Here is a 14,825-nt window from a genome sequence, read left to right on the forward strand (position 1 = left end):
ATACAATTATATTCATAACATGTTGAGAAAAAAGTAATCAATGTGACTGCATTTGGGGTGATTCAGCTCATCATTGTACTATCTTGAAAATGTATTGTATGTCTTAATGATTATGTTTTTTGAAAATTTATTGTGTGTATTAATGATCATGTTTTCATAATGTGTATGTAATTTACTGTATCTTTAATATCTTGAAAACGTATTTTTTAAGTCTTCCGTGTCGTATCTAGCACAATCGAAACCATATAATTCAGCTTCTGATAATGACAATCATGATTTATTTTTCAATTCATCATCAATCAAACAATCATTCATCAAATTGTTCATCATTATAATGTTGAAAATGTTCAGCAACAAGTTCTCTAATTCTTCCTTATATTTTATAAAAGTTGTGGGATCTCATATTAAGCTCCATCACTAAACACTTCCAATATGTAGATTTCTTACATAGATATTCCGAAACATGTTGTGATAAAATATTTCAAAAAGGGTACTGAGATTTTTATTTTTATTTATATTTATATTCAAAAATGTTTTAATTGTGTGTTACAGGGTTGATTACAACTCGTCTCCATGACCCGAGGATAAGACCCCATTTTCTTGGTCCAGTCTTTTGGTGAGTGGAACATTTTGTCTTTTCATTGGTATTGCAATTGATAGCTCAAATGTATTACTATTTTCAATTTGTAGATCAATAATTGATAAATAATTATATAAATAAATAATTATTATTTCCTGACATTTTCTCTGATTTTGGCAATATTATGATACAATCAGAATCGCTGAAATATATATGTATAATATAAAAATTTATTATTAAAATGATTTTGAAAAATTATTGGCTTATGACTCCAAGAGTAGAACGCAAGAAAACGAATTGGCTGACTTTTATAATATAAACCATATTAGAAATCTTCAATAATATATTTATTTCAAATTCTTGGTCGATTGGATTTATTTGTATTAAATAATAACTCAATTATTATCCTTTAAAGCAAATGATGTTTGAAAACTGTGACCTCTATGTTAGGCTTCATTAGTTCTGGAGAACATAATTATTATCATTTATCCAGTTCAACACCACTTGACTTTGTAGTAAAAATAAAGTATATTTTGTTATGCAGGACTTTATTGATTAAATATATTTGGATCAATTATAAAGAATTAGAAATAAAGATGGGATGCATGAAGCATTGCTATTGTAATAGTATATTGTGATAGAATTCATATCAATAATAAAAAATCTAAAACGATGAAAAATCAAATCTAATTGGATTTTAGTCTCTTCAAATATTATTCCTTCCACACAGACTTACTCTCAAAATAACTACCAAAGAAAGAATGCATGCAAATTGTAATATGCACTAAAACAGGTGATTCTACACTACAAAATAGGTACCAATTTCTCTTTTTTTCGTTTTAACATGAACAATGATTAAAATAAAACATTTTATAATTTTAATGTTTTGTAATCTGGAAAAACTGATACTCTTTTGTTCTTGTGGTCCAGAATACAAAATTGAAAATTGAAACAGCTTGCACAAATAGGTATCAGGTACATAAAATTTTAATATTATGCACCCAAAGCATGATACTTCCATCTTAAACATGGTATCAGAAATCAGACGAGGGCCCAGAGTAGCTACTTTCCTACTGGCTTATCGTGAAACCATTATTAAAAACTATAGTGGGGTCCTCGGTATAGAAAGGCAGTATTTAATTAGAAATAGTGTTGCTATCCTTGTCTATCATTCGGCAAAGCAGATAGCGCTATCATTGTTTAGGCTAATATTTACCGGTATTAGCTATATTATATGAAAGGCAGAGAATCGGCAACGCTGTTCTTTAATCTTTATCCACTGACATTATCGTGGACCTCACTATAGTTGGTATAGGCTTTCCATAGTTTCTTCTGAAAAAATCGGCCTACATTCAATGATTCAGAAGTTTCCATCCATACATTAACTAAGTTTCCAGTGATTTTCCATCAATGACGGAATTCAAAGAAATATTAAGATTCTCATTCATAATTTTGAAAAAAAATATTTATCAAAATTCAATGGTTATCCTTTTTCTATTAGAATTATTTCAATAGAAATTATTAAATCATTTCAATAGATATTATTAAATTATTTTATTTTATAAATTATTATTATTTATTGAATAAAATTCATTTATATTTAAATTTATTAAATTAAATTATTATTTTATTTTATAAATTATTTAATTACGTTATTTCTATTAATCATTTTCTGTACTTCCTGACAGACAAGATTCTTGGTTTTCTAGTGATAAGTGATATTCAAGCATAGGGAGCTAAAGCAGAGAATAAAGCGACCTCATTGCATAAAAGAAATTAATAATATCAATAAGCCTATTAGAAATGATCCCCTTTTTGTGAGATTAGTATTCCCAATATTGATTGTACTGTGAAAAGACATTTGAATTTCGCGGGCCTTTATCACCATTGGACAAGCACAATAGTGAAATAGTCGACTGCTAGGTAATCTACAAACTGTGATGTTGTCGCCATGTCTGTTTTGAACTTTATTCAGAGAGCGTGGAATTGTAGTCTGTAGTGAAAAGGGCAGTTGTTATAATGTTAATTTTTAATATATATTGTGAGAAATGTTTAAAATTGTTGAAATATTCTGTTGAATTAAGTTTCAAGCATTGAAAATATAGTGCCTTCGAATGGGTTTCTATTCATAACAATTCATCATTTTTGTTGGGAAATTACGTGTGTCTACCTACACCTTCAAACTGAATAATACTTATTTCTAGCAGGTAAATATAGCAATTTTATGAATTTATCAAGTCAATATGTTTTTAGGAACATTTTTAGATGTTTAAACTTATCGATTCCTGTCATGAAACGTATGATTTCTGTTAGCGGTATAGGAATTCAGTGTTTAACCTCAATACCGGTCAGATCTTCATACTTGAGTTGTATCTTCTATAAATTCTCAAGGAAAATTTCAATTCATTCTAGTCAATCTTTCAATTTGTTCTCAAACGTTCAAAATAATTCTAGAGTTATTTAATAAAACTGAAGAATATTATTTTTATCAACTATTCTATTTGAAATAAACTTGGGCGATGTACGAATAATAAACTGTACGGTAAAGTAACTTACTAACTTTTTAGAAGACTTAAAATTATTTTATTCCAAGATTTTACCTATCATGGATGATCTTACTCAATCTTTTCTCAATAATTTAAGTGAGAGTTGAAAATATATTCCAAAATTAAGATATGTTTTAGTTTTAGTCAATAATACAGTTAATTTTCTGCTAAGCTGAAGTGTCACCGCAGCATAGATTGCTCAGTTTATATTTCAGTATGTTCTCTCAAATAATAATCAAACCCTGATAAAGAAGCAATTTTTATAATTCTAGTGGTGAATAGTTTAATTAACATATATTTTTATAAGATCAGATTTTCAGTCTTTATCCTAGTTTTCTACTATCTTTCTAATTTTGAATAGCAGTTTGAATTTTCTTAGATCAATATTTATGTAATCCTAACAAGGATTCTATCTGAACTATAAATTTATACATGAATTTAACGTCAACCCAATTATATTATTAGTGACCATTATATTTGTAAATTAATACGTCATGAGTTTTCCTATCTGCATTTAACACACATTGCTGCAATTTACACCGTAGGCCTACATTGCATAAATGGTGGACCTGCAATTGACGGTATTTTCTGCTTTGATGGTAGGTCGAAGGATGTCGATATATCCCCTATTTCGATATTAGCCATCAATGTAGGCCTATATATCAGCGGGTAAATAAGATTCATAAATATTTATTATTTTCACATTAACAGTGTCCACCTCCAATTCTATAGTTTTTATATAGGCTATACCACTCTATCTTATTCTGCAGTAAGAAGGTTAATAATATGGGTACATACCAAAAGCTTTGTTTTGCATAGTTATGAAGATGAAATCATGTAGCTGATCTCTAAAGGTTCAATCCTCAAGCGACTCCAGTCACGCGGCTATAGCTGCCTTGTTATTTACAAAGTCAATTTTGACTATAGCCTATAATACTAATAATATATAGTTGTTGATACAAAACTACTGTAGCCGCGCGGCTAGTGTTTTTGCGTCGGATTTGGTTCTTAAAATGTAGTATTGATTATGATTTCGGAATCGAAAATCTGGGGCCTCTAACATTTCCTGAATATTACAAATCAGAGGAGACAAATGTTTTTGAAACTACTGAAATGTTTTCACTCAACCATCTATAGTAGGCCTAACTGTAGTTTCAAAAACGTTTGTTGAAAGTGAGATTTTTCCAACTTTTCAATCAGTTGACAACAGTTTTGACACAGTAAAATGATATAAAAACAGTAAATAAAAAAAATGGCAAGCAAATAGCCTATATTCATCATTTAGATTGAAAACGTGATCTAAAATATAACAAAAGTTATTTAGAGCAATTTTTGACACTAACAAAATAAGAAACAGTTTTTGTTGGCGGTGAGTTGTGGTTGATCAAACTGAAGACAAATTATATCCAGTTGTGCCAATAATCACACTTAATATGGTATAGAAATAGGCCTACAATTAGAAAATATTAAAATACAGAAATAGATAATCTTGGATCACATTGACAAATAGCAAAAGTTTTGTAACTTATTTATGTGTTTTATTAAAAGTTAAATTGAGAAAACAATGAAGAATTTGAAAAGATCTAAAAATTATTCACTTGAAACCCAATTTATTGATTAAAATGTGTATTTTAATTCATGGTTTTCCTTATTTAAAAATTTTAGATTGCTATGTTTTAATGCATTTAGCTATTGTATTATTAATACTTAATGCATTTAGGTACCTTTTTGATGCATTTAGTTATTCTTTTGATTACTGGTACCTAAATTTGGATAAATAATTTAGTATGCCTAATAATTAAATAATACTTATTTAATAATAATTTTTTTAGACTAGGTTTCATAAATTCGGAAACTAATATTATTATTAATAATTTATTTTTTATATATTTCTTATCATATTTATTGTAGCCTATAATATATTTGAATAAATAAAATATATAAAAACAAAATAATGAAGAAAAACAATAAAAAATCATTAAAAAGTGGAAAAATTCACTATAATTGCTGTCTGGTGGAGTGATTTTACTGAATTAATTGATAAATCACCACTATAAATGTATCTATGTCATAAATTCTATTCTATTAAGTATGAACTGGAGATTCATTGAACAATATGAATAGAAATACAAATTGATTATCAAAATATAATATTGTGTTAAAGATATGTGTACCTACATATTAATATATCGGTGGAGAATGAACGTCAAGTAGTTGAGTAGTTCTTATAGAATGTAAAAAAATTACTGGTTAGGTACATCAAGAATTCGATTAACTCGACTAACTCCTAATTTATTTATCTTTTTATAGAATAGTACCTATGGTGAATCAAGAATTCGATTAATACGACTGACTCCTAATTTATATATCTTCTTATAGAATAGTACCTCTGGTGAATCAAGAATTCGATTAATTCGACTAACTCCTAATTTTTTTATCTTTTTATAGAATAGTACCTCTGGTGAATCAAGAATTCGATTAATTCGACCAACTCCTAATTTATTTATCTTTTTATAGAGTAGTACCTCTGGTGTAGAAGGGATCTTAAGGTGCGTACAGAGTTTTGCGCCACGAACACGCGCATTTCGCTTTTCATCAGCTGATGATATGCTTTTTATATCTGTATCTGTACAGAAACAGTAAGATACAAATATAAAAAGCATAGCATCAGCTGATGAAAAACGAAATGAGCATGCTCATGGTGCATAAATCTGTACGCACCTTTACGTGTAGTACGGTACCAATTACAAATATTTTCTCAGTCTCTATAAGTTATAAAGTCTCAAATACAGAGTGTTTCAGAAGTAGTGTCGAACATTCCAGGGTATTGTTCCTGGATGATAGGAGACTACAAATGTCGTATTTAAAGTGTCCAAAACTCAGCGGTTATCCTTATAGCTGTCATTTTGTTTTATTCACCTAGGAATTTTTATTTCAAGAACGAAATGATGTTTTGATCCGAAATTTGGCATGAATATTTATGCTATAAAGACTCAACTGTAACAAATATAATGAAAATGAAAACTTTCCGATGTAAACTTTCAAAATGGCGGCAATTTTAATTTTTTATTGCAAATTTCACGAAAACCGTTCACTTTACAGAAAATTTACAAGAGACAAAAAAGTTAGCAAATTTTATCAAGATTTCAAGGATTCCTCATTTATTAAGATTGGTCAAAGAATAACAGAGAAATTTATTATTTTCGTATTGCATGCAGGACCACTTTTCACAATTTAAACATCAATATAACATTTTTAATTCTAATTGTATTTAATATGAAGCTTTGAAACTCGGTAGGCTCCATATGGCCATCCAGCTGATTTTACAATGTTTTTCAGATGATCTTTTTTGTTCATGATCATGCATGCTGTACGAAAATAATTAATATCTCTATTATTCTCTGACCAATCTTAATGAATAAGGTATCCTTGAAATCTTGATAAAATTTGATAACTTTTTGTCTTTTGTAAATTTTTTGTAAAGTGAACGGTTTTCGTGAAATTTGCATCAAAAGTTAAAAATGGCTGAATATGTTCATCGAAAATTTTTATTTTATTTTTTAAAGTTGAGTCTTTATAGCATAAATATTCATGCCAAATTTCAGATCAATACTTTTCGTTCTTGAGATGAAAATTTCCAAGTGAAAAGACAAAATGGCAGCTATAAGGATAACCGCTGAGTTTTGGACACTTAAAATACGACATTTGTAGTCTCCTATCATCCAGGAACAATACCCTGGAATGTTTGACACTACTTCTGAAACACTCTGTATACAAGTCTGTTTTTAGTTGGCCAATAAATGTAGGTGATCTAATCAAAGTTATTAGTATAGATGACTTTCCACCCTCTCAGGTACCTATTGCAGATAATGCAACCACTTTCCATAATTTCCATCTAACGCATTTGAAATACTATCTTGAACCGAATAACCAAACCATTTTTTTTGTACAGTTCTATGCCCTCTCTCCTAAGCTTACTATCAATAATTATATCGAGGAAAGATGAAAGGCTCTAAAAATATTCTTGGTAAATAGAATATTATATTTAGACTCTGCCATGGAATAGAGGAGTAATGTGTAGTGTATAAAGTGTTTTGATAACACAGGCTCTTTGATGTGCTTCCATTGAAAACAATGGAATCATTGCATGAACATTTATCATGTTCAGTTACTGTTATTCAATATTTGATTTTCATTTATAGATATGACAATTTAAAAAAACATATCTACTGTAATTGCTTTCTGTTTTATTCAATATTTGATTTTCATTTATAGATATGACAATTTAAAAAAACATATCTACTGTAATTGCTTTCTGTTGGAATGACTGTAAGTTATAACACCACCACTATTGAAGCTCACCCATACAACAAAAAAATGGCTTCCTGGTGATGTTGCTTTAATTTGCAATCATTATTATTACATAAAAAATCATTAATGTGCTACATTCAAAATAATGTGTTTCAATGTGTTTAATGTGTAAAAAATTCTTAATGTGCTTTATTCTTAATAAATCCAATAAAAGCTATGTATTAGGCTATAGGGTTGAAATATTAGGATATGCTAGAGTTGAAATATAGGTAGATTGTAATAAGTAGGATTAGAATAAATTTGTGAATGTGACAATTCAATCATTAGAATTCAAGTGTTTTATTCAACTGAGCTATAAACGTTTCAAGCTCACTCAATTCCAATTTTCTCTAAAATATCAATTTTTCTTATAATTTATTAATTCAACTGTAGTCATTCAATTTAATAGGGATAATTATCACAATATCAACCTTCTCCTCAAGTTTCTACAGGAAATTTATTGCTTAGATTTGAGATCATGAAGAGAATCCTAAAAATGAATTGAAATTTCTATTCTATTGGGATAATTAAGACTATATTTTGGGACGAAAATTGAACTTGAACGTTTTACAGTAGAAACATAACCTATTTTTTGGTCATTTTATCAATTTATCAAAATTTGGGAATGGAATAGATTTGGGCCAAGCCTGTTGTTCCTTCCTAATCATATTTATATGATTTGTGATTCTGTCCACGAATAAATAAATAATCTACCTTCTTCTTGAGTTACTGTAGCAAATTTATCTCTTGATCTGATATGAGGAGAATATGGGAATGTGTGTTTGATGCAGATTTGTAATGTTTGTCTATTTTTTTGCAGAAAACTGTGAGAAAGAATGGAATTAGTACATGAATATTTATCACTTAGATTTGAAAATTTGGGAGTTTTTTCTGATGTAGATTTCTAATGTTGGTGTATTTTTGGAAGCCATTTTGCTCCACCTAGACCATATAAAGAAATATACAGATGGTTCTTCTACTTATATAATGCTCCCAGAGTTTTCAATCCACTACCTAATGAAATTTAAACATTAACACCTTTATATCGTTTCAGAAATAAACTTAAAGAGTACTAGAAGTTATAGAGGGACTTTCTTCGAAACTGGAATAATACCATGCTATTGTAAGGGAAGTATTTCTGTTGAAACAATACTGTATCTCGGAAATAAGAGACAAAGCAGGAGTTTTATGTAGTTACACACCCTTTTGGTATACGGTACCACTTGACCTTTGCTAATAAACGATAGGCTACATGACTGAAATCCCCAAGGGCGAAGTTTTTTGTTTACATAGCTAGGAGGTTCAAATCATTGTATTTTTTATTGATCAAGAGTTTTTTCAACCCCAGCCTGAATTAATTTAAAGTAATGAATAGCAGAGTAATGAAATTATAACTGCAGCACAACATATAAATAGTCCAGTCAAGGAAAGGTTATAGAGGGAAAAATTGGGAAGACAATTTTTGACCCCGCAGTTCTGTTTAGGGTACTAAGGAGGTAAACATATCAAAAGTCCTCATCCCTACCCCCTGTGCTAAGAGGGTTGGGGTGGTTTAAAGGTACCATTTTTTGCTTTCTCGCATAAAACTTAAAAACTATGTATCCTAAGGACTTAACTGTCATATAACAAATTAAAGCTCACACAATTTCCTACAATATTCATTCTACAACTTTTTTTATATCTCCTCTAGTTTTCGAGATATCCGCTCTTGAAGGTGTGACATTTTTGAAAAAAAAACACGTTTGCCACCATTTTTTTCTATTTTTGCACTTATAACTTTTTAAAAATCGATGGGAAAAATCCACGCTGATGAGCTTATAGAGCATTAAATTCTCTTCAATTTGATGTATAATTTCACACTTTTAGGAATTTCCGTAGACCTTTTGCAGCAGCTTTAGTGTTGAGTGTGATATCTCTATTTTTGCAACAATAGACCAATATTGACAAAGGAATTTTGAGGGAATGTTTCAAATAAAATTTTTGACTTTGCAGCTTTGTTGAGACTACTTAGGAGGAGAACATATCAAAATCCCCATTCCTAACTCATGTGCTAAGGGGATGAGGGTGGTTTAAAAGTAGAATTTATCAGCGTTTTGCTTCCACGCTCATATCTTGAGAACAATGCATTCAACCTACATAGCTAACAATTCAAAAATGAAGCTTGATAAATTCTCTACACTTTTTGTTATGTGGAATTTTGTGATATTGTGAACAGTTCACGAGGTAGGTTGCACAAGTTTCACAATTTGCACAAGGCTTGCTCTTGAATGAGTGTAATTGTTAAATTAACAGGTTTTTATCCTATTTTTTGCTGTTTCAGGACTCATAACTATTCAACAATGCATCGTAAAAATAAATTCCTATCGTAGGTTTGTAGAGCATTGAATTCTCTTTGAAATGATCTATTATTTCACTATTCCAAGTTTTTCTTTCATTGTTATAGCAGCTCAAATGTAGGGGGTGAAATTTTCATTGCTGCAACAAGTGTCAACTCAGCGGTTCCATACCTTCAACAAAGGGGATAAAGATGCGCACTTTTGCCATGTTCACCTACCAACTAGTCCAAATCATGCTGCAAAGTCAAAAAATGTGTCACATACACCCCCTTCAAATGTCATTGTCAAACGATCAATTGTTGCAGCAATGAAAATTTCACCCCATACATTTAAGCTGCTAAAACAATGAAAGGAAAACTTTGAATAGTGAAAAAATACATCATTTCAAAGAGAATTCAATACTCTACAAATCTACGATAAGCATCAGTTTTTATGATACATTGTTGGAGAGTTATAAGCCCTGAAAGAGCAAAACATTGGATAAAGACCTGTTACTTTAACAATTACACTCCTTCAAGAGCTAATATCTTGTAAACTGTTGGGAATATCACAAAATTCCACATAACAAAAATTGTAGAAAATTTATCAAGCTTCATTTTTGAATTGTTAGTTATGTAGGTTGAACGCATTGTTTTTAAGATATGAGCGTGGAAGCAAATCGCTGAAAAATGCAACTTTTAAACCACCCTCATACCCTTAGCACATGAGTTAGGAATAGAGACTTTTGATATGTTCTCCTCCTAACTAGTCTCAACAAAGCTGCAAGTCAAAAATTTTGTTTAAAACATTCCTTCCAAATTCATTTGTCAATTGGTCTATTCTTGCAAAAATGGAGATTTCACACTCAACACTAAAGCTGCTGCAAAAGGCCTAGGGAAATTCGTAAAAGTGTGAAATTATACATCAAATTGAAGAGAATTTAATGCTCTATAAGCTCATCAGCATGGATTTTTCCCATCGATTTTTAAAAAGTTATAAGAGCAAAAATAGAAAAAAATTGGTGGCAAAGGTGTTTTTCTCAAAAATGTCACACCTTCAAGAGCGGATATCTCGAAAACTAGAGGAGATATAAAAAAAGTTGTAGAATGAATATTGTAGGAAATTATGTAAGCTTTAATTTGTTATATTACAGTTAAGTCCTTAGGATACATAGTTTTTAAGTTTTATGCAAAAAAGCAAAAAATGATACCTTTAAACCACCCCCACCCCCTTAGCACAGGGGGTAGGGATGGGGACTTTTTGATATTTTTACCTCCTTACTACCCTTAACAGAACTGCGGGGTCAAAAATTGTCTTCCAAACATATCCCTCTATACCCCTTTTTGAGCATTCATTGCCTTGACAAATTAATATAACAATATTTATTTTTCACATATTTTAGCAATTTTGTTTTATTTATACTTGGTAATATTCTTTTTATTATTATTTCTCCTTTGTTTTATTTTTTGTAACATATTTATTATTTTTCCTTTAAAGCCCTACACGGATCATCTCGGGGCGCATTACATTTGTTTGAAATTACTTGTATTGTATTATTGGAAATGTAAAGTGTAGGTTTTTTTATTTAATAAATTATTCAATGAAATGTTTTATTGCAGAAAATGTGTGAAAGTGTATCATAAATATGAATTTATTGCTCAGATTTGAGTATTTGGGATTTTTGTTTGATGCATATTTGTAATATTGGTTGTATTTTTGTTTCAGAAAACGTGAGAAAGAATGGCATCAATAGATGGACGGCCTGCCAAGTATGGGATCTCCCTCAAACAGCTGCGGGAGCTCATGGAGCACCGCGGCCGTGAGGGAATTGCCAAAGTCACCGAACACGGTGGCGTGCAAGAAATTTGTAAAAAGCTTTACACATCCCCCAGCGAAGGTAAGAAAAGTTGATTCTACGTCCTGGAAGTTGACCGAGCGTTAACGTTCCCGAAACCATAGCTATAGTGAGATTCACGCTATAATGTGAAAGGTGCAGCGTTTCTTCTTCCACCGCCTTCTATAGTTAGTGAAGGGAATGATAGGACGCCATAGTTGCCACGTTTATTTTCCACTTTTTTCAAATAATCTATAGTGAGATTCACGTTATTAAGGCTGTGCAAAGGCTAATAATGAACTTTTTACTCCAAATATAATATTCTCCAAAATTTAATATTCTCCAGAGTTTTTCGATTTGTATATCATCAAGCTATAAAAATGAAAAAGTTTTCTTAGGAAAACATTTTTTTTCTGATCATTTCTTTTTGAGATATGAGCGCCTAAAGTTTGAATTTTTGGGATAGAACATTTCAAATTCCGTAAGAGATAAATCCATGAGATTGAGAGGATAGATTCTTCATGGTATTGTTGATCTAGTAAAACAAAATTTTTCTGAAAATATCAATTTTTAAGATAGTTATTCAATTTACTAAGAATAACCAAAAATAACTTTTAGGCTAGTTGAGTTATTTTTGGTAAATTGAATATTTTTTTTTCAAAAATTGATATTTTCAGAAACTTTTTGTTTCACCAGATCAACAATACCATGAAGAATCCATCCTCTAAATCTCATGGATTTATATCCTACCGAATTTGAAATATTCTGTCCCAAAAATTCAAACTTTAGGCACTCATATCTCAAAAAGTAATGATCAGAAAAAAATGTTTTCCTGAGAAAAATTTTTCATTTTGATAGGTTGATGATAATTATACAAATCGAAAAACTTGGAAAAATATCACCAGTAGAAAGTTTATTTTTAGCCTTTGCACAACCTTAAGTGAAAAGATAGGACGGCATTGGTACACTTTATGTGAGAAGGCACAACAGGCTTATATGCCCGAAACTGTCCCTTCTCAAATTTTTACTACAGTCTAAATTAAATTGTAGTTTAAGTTACTATCACTTATTAAAATAACAATTTACACTTCAAAAAACTAACAAATCTTCAATCAAAAATAGGTATCATGAATAACTAAATCTCAATGTTCTTCAAGAACACTATATATCATAATATGTTATTCACAATAAATATGGTAAATTTACAGATATGAAATTATACAAAGTTATCTTCTCATGAGTTAATAATAAATTTTCATAATTGAGAATAAATATTTTGGTAGTTCATTACATCTTCATAACCCACAATCGATTTGCCAATGGTGCGGAGTTGGAAATGGATAGAACTATCTGCTTTGTCTAATGCCAGGCTAGGATAGCAAACCAATTTTAATCAGGTGCTGACTTTGGATGCTTATTATCTAGATAATCAGCATCTAAACTGATCAACTCATCAACTAAATTATGGCCAATCATTTATTTATTCGTTGTAAAATATTACTACACGATTATAAATAAAATTAGAAAATATTATTATAAGATTGGAAGCTAAGCAGAACCATTAACTTATTAGTTGTACAAACTTGTGCAATTTAAATTTACACTTGTTGTATCTCATCTTTTTATTCAACTTATTCGTAGAGAAATAACAGGAGAAACGCTTAGTCCAGTTACCTACTCATCGATTTTTGGACATACGATGTTTTGCTGCATTATAAATTATATTAAATTAAATATAACTTGGCAAACATATATATTTGTCAAGTTCCATTCAATCTGGTGAAGTTTATAAGGATGTCAAAAAATCGTACGTCCAAGAATCGATGTGTATGTAACTAGCTTGAGGACTCACTTTATTGAACAATTAGGATACTTAAGTCTCAAGTCTCTTGGCGACCAGCATTTAGAGTCGCCAGGAAACTCAGTCGCGAGTATCCAATGAATGTAGTGCACAAACAGCTAAAAATTCAAAGAAAGAGAGAGAGAAACAGCTATGAAATCTTAGTTAACTGGACTAAGCGTTTCTCCTGTTATTTCTCTACGAATAATTTGAATAAAAAGATGAGATACAAGTGTAAATTTAAATTGCACAAGTTTGTACAACTAATAAGTTAATGGTTCTGCTTAGCTCCCAATCTTATAATAATATTTTCTAATTTTATTTATAATCGTGTAGTAATATTTTACAACGATCAATAATTTTAGTCAGCTAAAAAGAGAAATATATTCTTATCATTTGAGGTTAAGATTAATTAGTACAATTTATTCTTATTATTATAATTTAGTTATTAGTGCATTTAAATGTTTATTATTATGATAATAATAATATTTATATAATTATTATTACGTATTATTTTATAAATATTATATTATATTATTAAAGCTGCGTACAGACTTTAGCACCACGAATACGCGCATTTCACTTTTCATCAGCTTATTATATCTGCACCTTACTTTTTCTGAGCAAATACAGATATAATCAGCTGATGAAACGTTAAGTGCTCGTATTTGTGACGCTCAAGTCTGTACGCAGCTTTACAACTTATAATGATTAGTTTTTAGGAGAAATGAAATGAAAAGTTTGTAGTTTAGAGGAAGGTTTAGGTTCAGGTTTCAGTTTTAAAATAGCAATATGCTAGTTTTATTCAGAGTTTATTAAACATTTATGAGCTTTTATTATTGATTTTGTCATTAATTGACAAAACACTCACATGAAGCGCTGATGGAGTCGCTTCGCCATTCGAGTCGCGGTTGTTGATTGTAGTGCCTTCGTATTCCTGTCCGCAATGATGGATGAGAAATGCAACCTGAAATAAATGAAAGAACTTGAAATTCTGCACAATATGATAATTATGTGATCGAGAAGATCAAAGCTATTCCAAACATGGTAACATGTATTTCAATCATTATTTATTTGAAAAAACACAGTTTTTTCACATCCACATTTATTAGATTTGTACACAGAACTGCAGTTTCATGTTTAAATAAACACATCTTCTAATGTAGTGATAGTGATGCATAGATTCACCTGCTCACTTAACCATCTACTAAGTGAACAGGTGAATGTATCTATGCTCACTACATTTGAAAATGTGTTGGTTTCAACACGAAACTACAGTCCTGTGTACAAATCTAATAATAATATGGATGTGAAAAAATAAAACTATGTTTTTTCAATTGTGTAGTATTCCACAAATCTC

General features: G+C 30.0%; 1 protein-coding gene across 15 annotated transcripts in view; it reads left to right on the top strand.

The window, feature by feature from the left end:
* Positions 1-14,825, top strand: part of LOC111043351 (plasma membrane calcium-transporting ATPase 2) — a 406,771-nt gene that overhangs the window by 251,689 nt on the left and 140,257 nt on the right. For 14 of the 15 annotated variants that reach the window (XR_005573144.1, XM_039442413.1, XM_039442410.1 and 11 more), the window contains 2 exons: positions 553-616; positions 11,517-11,688. Coding sequence is in view for 14 of the 15 variants with exons in the window: in XM_039442413.1 (XP_039298347.1) it covers positions 11,532-11,688 (157 nt within the window). In the remaining variant the exon portion in view is untranslated. Of the gene's footprint in view, positions 1-552; positions 617-2,534; positions 2,788-11,516; positions 11,689-14,825 lie in introns of those variants that run through there. The other variant, XM_039442419.1, reaches the window with a different exon arrangement.

This window comes from Nilaparvata lugens, chromosome X (assembly GCF_014356525.2).
Source record: "Nilaparvata lugens isolate BPH chromosome X, ASM1435652v1, whole genome shotgun sequence".
Classification (NCBI taxonomy): domain Eukaryota; kingdom Metazoa; phylum Arthropoda; class Insecta; order Hemiptera; family Delphacidae; genus Nilaparvata; species Nilaparvata lugens.